Source organism: Benincasa hispida, chromosome 12 (assembly GCF_027475165.1).
Source record: "Benincasa hispida cultivar pf3 chromosome 12, pf3_genome.v1.1, whole genome shotgun sequence".
In the NCBI taxonomy this organism is placed as follows: domain Eukaryota; kingdom Viridiplantae; phylum Streptophyta; class Magnoliopsida; order Cucurbitales; family Cucurbitaceae; genus Benincasa; species Benincasa hispida.
Window position 1 is genome coordinate 84,481,401 of NC_143489.1, and position 9,968 is coordinate 84,491,368.

General features: G+C 31.6%; 1 protein-coding gene across 2 annotated transcripts; it reads right to left on the reverse strand.

Moving 5' to 3' along the window:
• Positions 1-1,252: 1,252 nt before the first annotated feature.
• Positions 1,253-4,583, reverse strand: LOC120068582 (protein NUCLEAR FUSION DEFECTIVE 4-like). Of its 2 annotated transcripts, none has more exons than XM_039020397.2 (3): positions 4,040-4,583; positions 2,828-3,717; positions 1,253-2,065 (listed from the first exon to the last, which is right to left on the reverse strand). In XM_039020397.2, exons 1-3 carry the CDS (start codon positions 4,409-4,411, stop codon positions 1,588-1,590), a joined length of 1,740 nt encoding a protein of 579 aa, XP_038876325.2. In that variant the 5' UTR covers positions 4,412-4,583; the 3' UTR covers positions 1,253-1,587. The 2 variants fall into 2 exon arrangements, with proteins under 2 accessions (XP_038876325.2, XP_090164059.1); XM_090307933.1 differs by having other exon boundaries at positions 2,808-3,717.
• Between the last annotated feature and the right edge of the window lie 5,385 nt (positions 4,584-9,968).

Here is a 9,968-nt window from a genome sequence, read left to right on the forward strand (position 1 = left end):
TCTAGTATCGGCTAAACACCCCCAATGACATCCCCCACAAGACAAACAGACCGACTTATCCTCTCTAACCCTTATAGACTGGGAGCCATGTTGCCCTCAATGTCGTGGAGTTCTATCTGTGCTCTAACTCTTGTGTTGAGGCATATAATTCTTCTGCTTTGCTTTCCTTTCCTGCCCTGCAGAGGTCCCTACTCCTAATAACTCCTGTACTCATCTCCTTCCCAAGAATCAACGTCGATCCTCACGACTGCACGCAGTACCGTGGTATAGGTCTTGAGGTCAAGAGCGTGCACCATACCACAAACCTTTTCATCCTTGCCACCTCGGTGGCCACAACTCAAGAGCAAAATGGGACAACTTGGAAAACTCCTACTCATACTTTTCTACTTGCATAACCCCCTTGCTTCAAATTTAGGAATTTAGCTTGCTTGTTGTACCGTGTGTTAGCAGAGAAGTATTTATTTATGATAAAGTAAGAATAAATAAAAAGTGTCAACAAACATGATCTATATATACCAATAAAAAAAAATGTTTAATCCTCAATGTACCTTTTAAGTTTGTGGCTACAATTTTGTGTATGATTTATTTGAACTTTTCATTTCGTTTCAAATAAAATGTTTTACATATTTAATTTTTTTTTCTTAACAATTTTCATAAAATTAAGTTTTATATCTAAAAAATTTAAAATTTCAATTTTGTGATTAGTAGGTATGTGAGTTTTAGAAAATAACAAATTGACTTTTTAAACAAAAATTAAAATTTCAACGACATATTGGACAGAAAATTGAAATTTGAAAGACCTACTATATTTTTTAAAAAATTTATGGACAAAAATAGATACAATAAGTTCATAGACCCATTAAATATTTTATAACGCCCACAAATCAAATAAACACAAACTTTTTTTTCACTTTAGAATCAAAATTTGTTATTTCCTATTCTAAAAAAAACACAAACTTAAAAATGTGAGAACTATATTATTAGAAAAAAAACTAGTGAATAACACAACAATTACTGTTTTAAAGAACATTTGTTTTGTAAAAGCGAGCATAACTCAATTAATAGTGACAAATGATGTATGTGATTCAAATCTACACCTCGGTTTATACTTAAAGAAAACTTGTTCAATTGGAGGAGAAAAAGTAAAAAGTAAAATTACTCGAAAAAGCAGAAGATAAAATAATTGATAATACGAGCGAGTATAGCTCAACAAGGGTAAACTTAAAAAGTCTAAGTCCACGTTCAGTAAAAAAAAAAAAAAAAAACTACGTTAGCTTTTATACTTTTTCTTGATAATTTAATTACAATGTATATATATATTTCGAATTGAATATAATGTCATAATTTTTCCCGCGGAGCTGCGATGCGGAACGGGGGCTTTGTTTCTCAAGTTCGATGAAAATCCGTTCTACAATATCGAATGATTTAGGTATATATTGATTTGAATTTGGATTAGGGATTTCAATTCCAGCACGATTTTGGTATCCACTAGAAATTTTACTTTGTTGTTTGATCCACTCACCATTTTCAATTCTCTTCAAATCCATAACCCATCTATCTTTTCTGTGTAAAGTTGTAATCTCTGATCTAAGGTGGCTGCATCTTGCTTACGTTACTCTCGTAATGGCGGTCGTAAGCTGGTTTCGTCCGTCGGAAAAGCAAGAAGCTAGAAGCCAGGCCGAAGATGGAGATGCAAGCCCACCATACGAACGTCTGCAGATAGCAATTCTGGCCGATGCACACTACAGCGTCCCCCAGTGCCGCCGTCTGGTGTGAACTTCCGGCGTTTGAATCGTACGCCACTGCTGCCAGGACGCCGTAGAGGAACGAGCCGAGAGGGATGTTGGTGATGAGGATGTTGTGGTTGACCCCTGAACTGTTCGGTCCGAATAACTCTGATGTGATTGAGACTGAGGCTGAGAATATGAATCCCGAGCATAGGCCGATCAAGCCAGTGCCGGCTTGTAATGCGATTTTGCTGTCTGATGCGGCGAGTAAAATGAAGGCGATTGGAGTTGGCACCAGTGCAATGGCTAGCCACCCTGTTCTGGCGAAGTGCACCTTTCTGCACAGGTACAAAATCTAATCAATCTATGAGGATTGTTTTTCTCTGTTATCAATTACAGATTGTGTTTGGGAAGTTTAGAAGAAGGAATATGAAACCAAAATTTCTAATGTAAACTGTAAGTTCCAATGTCAAATGAATCTACATGTCGATATGAACCGACACTTTCTAGTGGAAACGAAAAGTTTCAAATTATTTGAATTAAATCTTTTAAAACAAATGAATATATATATATATATATATACACACACAAAACCTGTTGCATCTGCTATATGAAATCTAGAAGAAAGAATATGAATCCATACTTCCTGATGCAAATTAAAAGTTTCAAATCATCTGAACTAAACTCTTTTAGTGATAATGAAGGAATGTAGATATGAACCTTTGGCATTTATGAAGCCACAGTTTCTAATGCAAATGGAAGTTTAAAGTTATCTAAACTTAATCTATCACGCAAATGAATATCTGCGCATATGGACCTTTTCCTGTTACGACATGAAGTCTAGAAGAAAGATATGAACCTACACTTCCTAATGCAAATGGAAAATTTCAAGTTATCTGAAGTACTTATCTTTCAGTGACATGAACATATGTTGGTCTGAACCTTTTGCATTTGCTACACTAAGTCTACAAGAAAGAATATTGATCCACACTTTCTAATGGAAATGGAAAGTTCTAAGTTATATACACAAAAATCTTTCATGATAAGTGAATATATATCATTATATATGCTGGTATGAACCTTTTGCTGTTACTACATACTCACGCATGAAATCTGGGGCTGCTGATATTAATCGCCCAAAGAAGGAGCAAGAAGAGTAGAGTGTTACAAGTGAACTTGTTGATGAACTGTATCCAAGCGACTGTGCGATTTGCCCAAGATTGTTGCTGTAAACCAACCCAATCGTACCACCACAAAAGTATGCAACATAATAGAGCCAAAAGTCCAACCGTCGCATGAGCATCTTAGCCGAATGCTCTTCTTCAAGCACTACCAAGTTCTCTTTCTCCATCACCTTCCTTGAAATGCTTTCCTTCTCGTTAGAATCAAAAGGGACGATGACCGTCATGCCATTTCGTTCTGTTCCAACTGCAATGAGCTCCTGGTGAAGCTCATGATCAACAAGGTTAAATCTAGAGTGAATAAGACAGCTCAAGCTGGTGGATATGATCCGAACCAACCACCTGCGTGTACTCAGAATTCCTGGCAAACAAAGAGGAACTAGTAAAAGGGCAAAAGCCCCTGCTAACAGAATTTGGGACCCGTATTTGTTGGAAGGCATGGAATTGAAGGAGATTAAGTATAGCCCTGTGATAATGGCCGTGATGTATAAGCAGATGAAGATGAGGGAGTCATGACGGATGGCATCCGCGGAGGACGGCTGAACCGGTGGCTGATGAAGGATTGGGAGGAAGGCAACGACAGAGATGATGAGAGGAACAAGCGCATTTAGGAAGAGGTACAAGCTGGCATCATTGGGGTCTATTGCATTGGCAATTAGGGTGTATAGAGCTGCACTGACTCCATTGAAGCTGACAATCAAGGACAATGCAAGCGCACGGTTGGCTGGAAAATTTTGGATACATGAAACATAGCAGACCGTGTTGAACCAGCAAATACTACATCCAGCCATCAAGCAGAGAAGATAAACCTGACAATAAGAAATGCTCGTCACTAAGCAGGTAAATGAGAGCAATCTTTACCATTTGTTTGTCCCCCACCCCAAACCCATATTGTACTACATTTGAATTTGTCATTCTTGATAGCTTAGATAACAAGGGTATAAAAAATTTGACAATTTAGATGGGAATAGGGATAAACAATTGTATCTATTTATTCTTAATGCTAATGATTTAAGAAAACCCTTTTTCTAAATTTGTTAGAAAATGCATCCAATTCACATCAACATGGTTTTGATTATGGTATTTGTTTGAGCAATATCAGGGGGAGAAGAGATAAGAAAGGAAACCAACCATGGAGTAAGGCAGAGAGACAATCCTTTGAAGGAGAAGCCATTGAAGGCCATAGCCGAGAAACCCCATGGAAGCAGCCATGAACATCACCACCCACAAAGGAAAATATAAGAGGGCGACACCAGAGCACCACCCAAAGGCCTTGCCAAGGTCGGAAGCCACCGCGAGATAGTTGAGCTCCACCTGCGACATCCCCAAAGCCGCCTTCAGATCGGAAGAATAAGAGGGGAAATCAAAATTTGTGCCGGCAAATGCCTGAATCCATATCGCCGCCACCAGCACCACCCATTTTCCAGGTTGGTTCACCATCCTTTTATGTTTTTTGATTGGAAGAAGGGGAACTTGTTGAGTTTTTCTCTGCTTTATTTTCATGGCGGATGGCCTGAGGAGAATAATGATTGAAAAAAGCGTTTGGGGAATGGTTAGGTCGGTAGGCCATACCCTAAGGGTGGGTGAGAAAGTGGTTAGATCCAACGATGGTTGATGACTGATGTAACCAAAATTGTCTTTTTCTTTGCATAAATCCAAAATTAGCGTAGAACTTCTATCAGATTTTGTTTGATGTTATAGTTTACCAACTATTTGGCAAGTTCTCAAAATTTATCTTCACAGCATTATCAGGTGATTCAATTTTTGCTCTAATTTACAATTTATTTATTAACCTTTCCATCTCTACACTTTGAAATTTATTTGATTTTACTCTTTATATTTTGAATAAATCTTAAATTTTATCTTTAATACTAGTTTATTATTGATTTTCTTAAAAACTTTTTGTTATCTATATCATTTTTATTTTACTATAAATTTTGAAAATATATCATTTTTTTATTTTCTTACATAAAAATTATTATTATTATTTAATTAATTTCGGTAAATGTTAATTTTGAGGGACTAAATTTAATATTTATTAAAAGTGAAGGACTAAAATTGAACAATTAAAGTATAAAGACAAAACTTGAACAAACTTCATAGTATGGGAATCAAAATGATATTTTAATCTTATTATTTACTTTTGTTAAGTTCAATCATATAATAAGAGTGAGAGATTGAATCATCAACTTTTGAAATATTAATTATGTGTTTTGTTTACTTAATCATGTTCAGCGAATTTTAGGTCTAAATTAATTTTATATTTATTAATCTTCGAATTGATTAAGTGTTGTAATTCTTACCTACTTTTGGTGCGAAGAATTGTTTAAATTAAATGCTTTAGAGGCACACACTTGATTGGACTCTATAAAAACACTAGCTGATTGATTTATTTATTTTTAGATGAGTTTTGGTTCAATAGTCAATTTGGTGCATTTATTTGATTATGGTTGAAATTAGTAATTGATGGTTTATGGTTAAAATCGACTGTCCTTGTAAAAATAATAATTTTTCAATAATAATTTTACTTGTAAAAATATAATCAACCATTCTCAAATTTCAGAAGTTTTAAGTCTTAACATTGTATGCATGTATACAAAAATTTATGTTCTACCTTTTCAGTGAAAGGGTAGATGATAAGATTCAAACCCTAACCTTATTTAGTTTCACATATCATTCAAACTTAATCGGTAAATATTTTGATTTTTGTTTTTTATTTTTAAAATTTAAGTATATTTTCTTTCAATTTCTTACTATGATCTACATCTTTTAAGCTAGAGTTAATAGTACAATTTCATGCTAGTTAAATTATGCTATCAAACAGGGTCTTATTTATTAACGAAGTGTGTGTATCATTTTCTTTAACATTTAAAATTTTCAATTCCTTGTATTTTTTTTAGTTAAATCATTTTTTGTTTGAAAAAAGTTGAATCAAATTTTTACTCAATAACATGTTAAAATCGAATAATATGGATTCGTTTGATAATCATTTTTTTTGTTTTTGTTTTTGAAAATTAAGTCTATGGACACTACTTCTATCTCCAAATATCTTTTTTTGTTATCTACTTTTCGCTAACGATTTAAAAAACCAAGTCAAATTTTGATGACTAAAAAAAAGTTGTTTTCAAAAAGTTGTTTTTGTTTTTTAAATTTGACTAAGAATTAAACCATTGTAATTTAGAAATATACAAATCATGATAAGAAATGTGGATAATATAGATTTAATTTTTAAATATAAAAATAAAAAACAAAATGATTACCATACTGTGGTTATAAAAATCAACATTATGTTAACATATTCTTTTATGTGAACGGATAATATTGCGTATTAAAAATCGAATAAACATATTCTTTTTAAAATTGGACATTATGTTAAACACGTTCTTTTAAAATCGGATAATATTGCATTTCATGTGTGGTAAGGTACTATATTTATTACCCACTATTTAATTTCAACCACAGTACCCTGGAGAAATTTCATTAGAAAAAATATTGAATTATTGAATTATAAAATTATATAAAAACCTATATACATATATATCAACATTTTATCACCTAAAACTTATTTTATTATAAAGTAGATGGTTGCACAAAGTTCTATATAGGATAAAGAAAGTGATATCATATGAAAGTTATGGGTCTTATGGCTATACATCAATAATTGACACTAATCCTAGTAGAGATGATTTAAGCAAACTCATGCATAAGTTTTCAAAATCGAGAAAAAAAATTTAATTACAAAAATAAAATTTTGAAACTTAATTTTGTTTTAAAATTTAGCTTAAAATCGAGTTTTTAATTATAAGGAAGGTGAGAAGCTTATCAACAAATTATGAAAAAATAAATAAACATAATTTTTAAATACATTTATATCTATACTATGTTAAAAGGACAATAAAAGGAGAATTTTTCACTTCCCTTTTTACCCTTACAATTTTTTACAATTTCCATTCTATCATTCTTTTCATTGAAATCTACACACCTCATAAATTGAACCATTTCATTAAAGCATTCCTCCACCTTTCATCAAAGTACCCATTTGCAAAGAGATTTCATCCTTGTAATGATAACCACCATAACTTGTATGTGTATTCATGGGTTGGGTTGGGTTGGGTTGAGGTGAAAGACTTTTTAAACCCAACCTAATTGTTTGAGTTGTAAATATTTTAACCCAAATAACCCTTATTAAAAAATAAATTCAACCCAACCCAACCCAACCATAAAATATTTGGATTGGATTGGTTCGGGTTAGGTCATTTATTTAAAATTTTGTTCTATAAGGAAGAAAAACGTAAATATGTAAAAATAAAATTTAATTATTTTCATATATTGAATTAAGATTAACAACTCAATTTTAATTTATATAGTGAAATTTTTTTTTCTAAAGTGCAAAGAAACTACTTTTAAGAAGAGTTGAAGAATAAATTATTAAAAAAAATATTAGAATTAAATAAAATTAAAATCAATATAAGTATAAATAATTGTGTTATAAGTATAACAAAAATATATTTTAAAGTTAATAATAAACTCGGGTTGGTTCGGATTATATTATGTGAAATTAGGTGAAATCATGAACCAACGCAACTCATAAAATTTTCATTTATTTGAACCCAACCCAAACCGTACGGGTTAGGTTGGGTTGATCGATTTTTTCGGATCATTAGATTTTTAAAACACCCATAATAGCTTGTTTGTATGTATTTATTCAAATCTTTGCAAAATTTTGTTTACAAATTATTAGAGATCAAAATTGAACATGAGTGGATAGAAACTCTAAAATCTAGGTTCTTTTTTAATCTCTTTTAATTTTGTTTGAATTACTTTTTTTGGAGAAACTATTAATGGTAGTGGAATTAATTAAAAAAAAATTGAAGTTGAATTCCAAAACGATAATTCTATGTTTCTTTTTAATTACTTTTGGAGAACATGTTACTATTAGCGGAATTTTTACTTTGATTAATTGGATGGTTTTTGTGACTTATATTTAGGTGACAAATATTTTGTAAAGTATTGAATTATTATTATTTTCTTTTGTCTTCCTACATTCATGCTTTTTGTATTTTAAATTTAACATTTTTTTTTAGAAAGATGAAGATCAATATAGTTGGATGTGATTTTGTTGGCATTTACAAGGGATTACAATAATAAGGTTTCTACGTTAATTTGTTAAGATTAGTATTTTGGTATTTTTAATTTTTTTAAATTATTGTGCAGATCTATCCATATATGCAAATCCTTATTAAACCTGTGCTTTTATAATTATGATTATTAATTATGTTTCATATTGAAATTTTGCTAATTAGTGATTTATGGCTTTTTGAACAATTATTGAGTTCTTCCAAATCTAATCACCATTTTTGTGTGTGATAATTTCTTTTTCAAAAAATAAAAAGTAATTTAAAATAGTAATTTTAAAGAGGAAATGGATGATTTTTCTCCAAAATAGTAATTCCAAAAGGACAATCTATATTTTTCTTTTTTTTTTTAAATTACTTTTTGGAGAATTTTTACTTTGATTAATTGGATGATTTTTTTACTTATGTTTTGTATGCGATAAAAGGTGATAAATTTTTTGTAAAATGTTGAATTATTGTTATTTTCTTTTGTGTTCATTGATGTATTATGTCTATGCGATGGATTAAGTGTCATATAATATCTTATAAACACATTGTTTTACCTAGTTTGACCCAAGTATAAATTTAACTAGAATCCTGGTGAGTCTAGGATCGAATTCAAGGATTGCATTCTATTGATGCATTGACGACGATGTTTCGATCTTGACGTGAATTGTTTGTTAAATATACAATACATTTGTTCCCATTCTATCACTAAAATAAATAGTAGTGGATGCGATGGATATCACAATCGTAAGTAAGATAGTCTATGTAGAGAGATGTAGGTTTCAAATGAATAAAGATAGGGTTAGAAAAATATTCACTGACAATTCCTAAGTAACTGCATAAATCATGCACTCAAGAAAATCACTCAAAAATCATATCTACACTTCTCAGTGTATTTACCCACCATATCTTATTTCTAGGATGCATGCGATGAATATTTGATGCAAAAGATGTCTCTATTTCTAAACATAATCACTGCTTATTTTATGTGCTCTAAATCCTTTGTTTTTCTAAATATAGATTCATTCTATTTAGAACAATCTTTCAACTGATTCAAATAGTTTATAAAACATACATAAAACAAGTTGAACACACAAGTAAGTTTTACTTAGTTCATGTTAGTTGCAATGTTTCTCAACCAAAAAGGAAATTAATTGCCCATGGTAGAATATGGAGAGATGGATAAATAAAATATAGATGCATTCATATTGATAAAAGAAGTTTTTCGACGTTTTACACAAATATAAATAACAACAATAGCAGAGGAAAAGAGATAGAGATAGATTATCAAGCCGTGAGGTGCAATTCCTTGCTCCTTCCGCTCTATAGATGACTGCTTTGTAAGATTATGTTGAAGGTGAAGTTTTCCCTTTGTTTTTCTGGAAGAAATCTTGAGCTTTCACCCAAGATTTCAAAGGGCTCGAAGGGAAATGTTTATGAAGTGAGAATTTGTAAAGAGTTTCCTCCAATGTCTTCGCTATCTTTTGCATGGAAATCTCATTGAGTATTTATAGGCGTCAAGGAGCACTTCTTCCTCTCTCACTAATGATTGTACTAACATGATGCATTAATTTCCATACCCTGATGCACTGGCTACTCTGCATTAGAAGTTTATTGGCTCTGCCATGAAGCTTTCTTGTCAACTACCAACTTGGTCTCTGATTTGACCTCCACTGCCTATGTGTCATGTCACCTTTTATCGCATGAGGCTATGTTTTCAACTATGTGATTCCAATGTTGGCATTAAGAATTCCTTTGCGGTGATACCTTGTGATCACATAAATAGATTTCGTGCACCCAAAAAGCACGATTTTTATATCTTTTGTGGATTGTGAGATTTTGTACACATGTGAACGCACGATATAATTAATTTCGTGATTTTTTTACCAAGATGTCACATTTTTTATGTTTTTTTCCTAATAGTTTTAGATAAAAGAGGT

Bases quoted from the DNA above. Each gene is read 5' to 3' on its own strand.
- LOC120068582 (XM_039020397.2), bottom strand. From the start codon at position 4,411: ATGAAAATAAAGCAGAGAAAAACTCAACAAGTTCCCCTTCTTCCAATC. The intron at 3,718-4,039 runs GTTGGTTTCCTT...TCTTATTGTCAG, and splicing joins TCTCTCTGCCTTACTCCATG to GTTTATCTTCTCTGCTTGAT. The intron at 2,066-2,827 runs GTATGTAGTAAC...GTACCTGTGCAG, and splicing joins GCCCCAGATTTCATGCGTGA to AAAGGTGCACTTCGCCAGAA.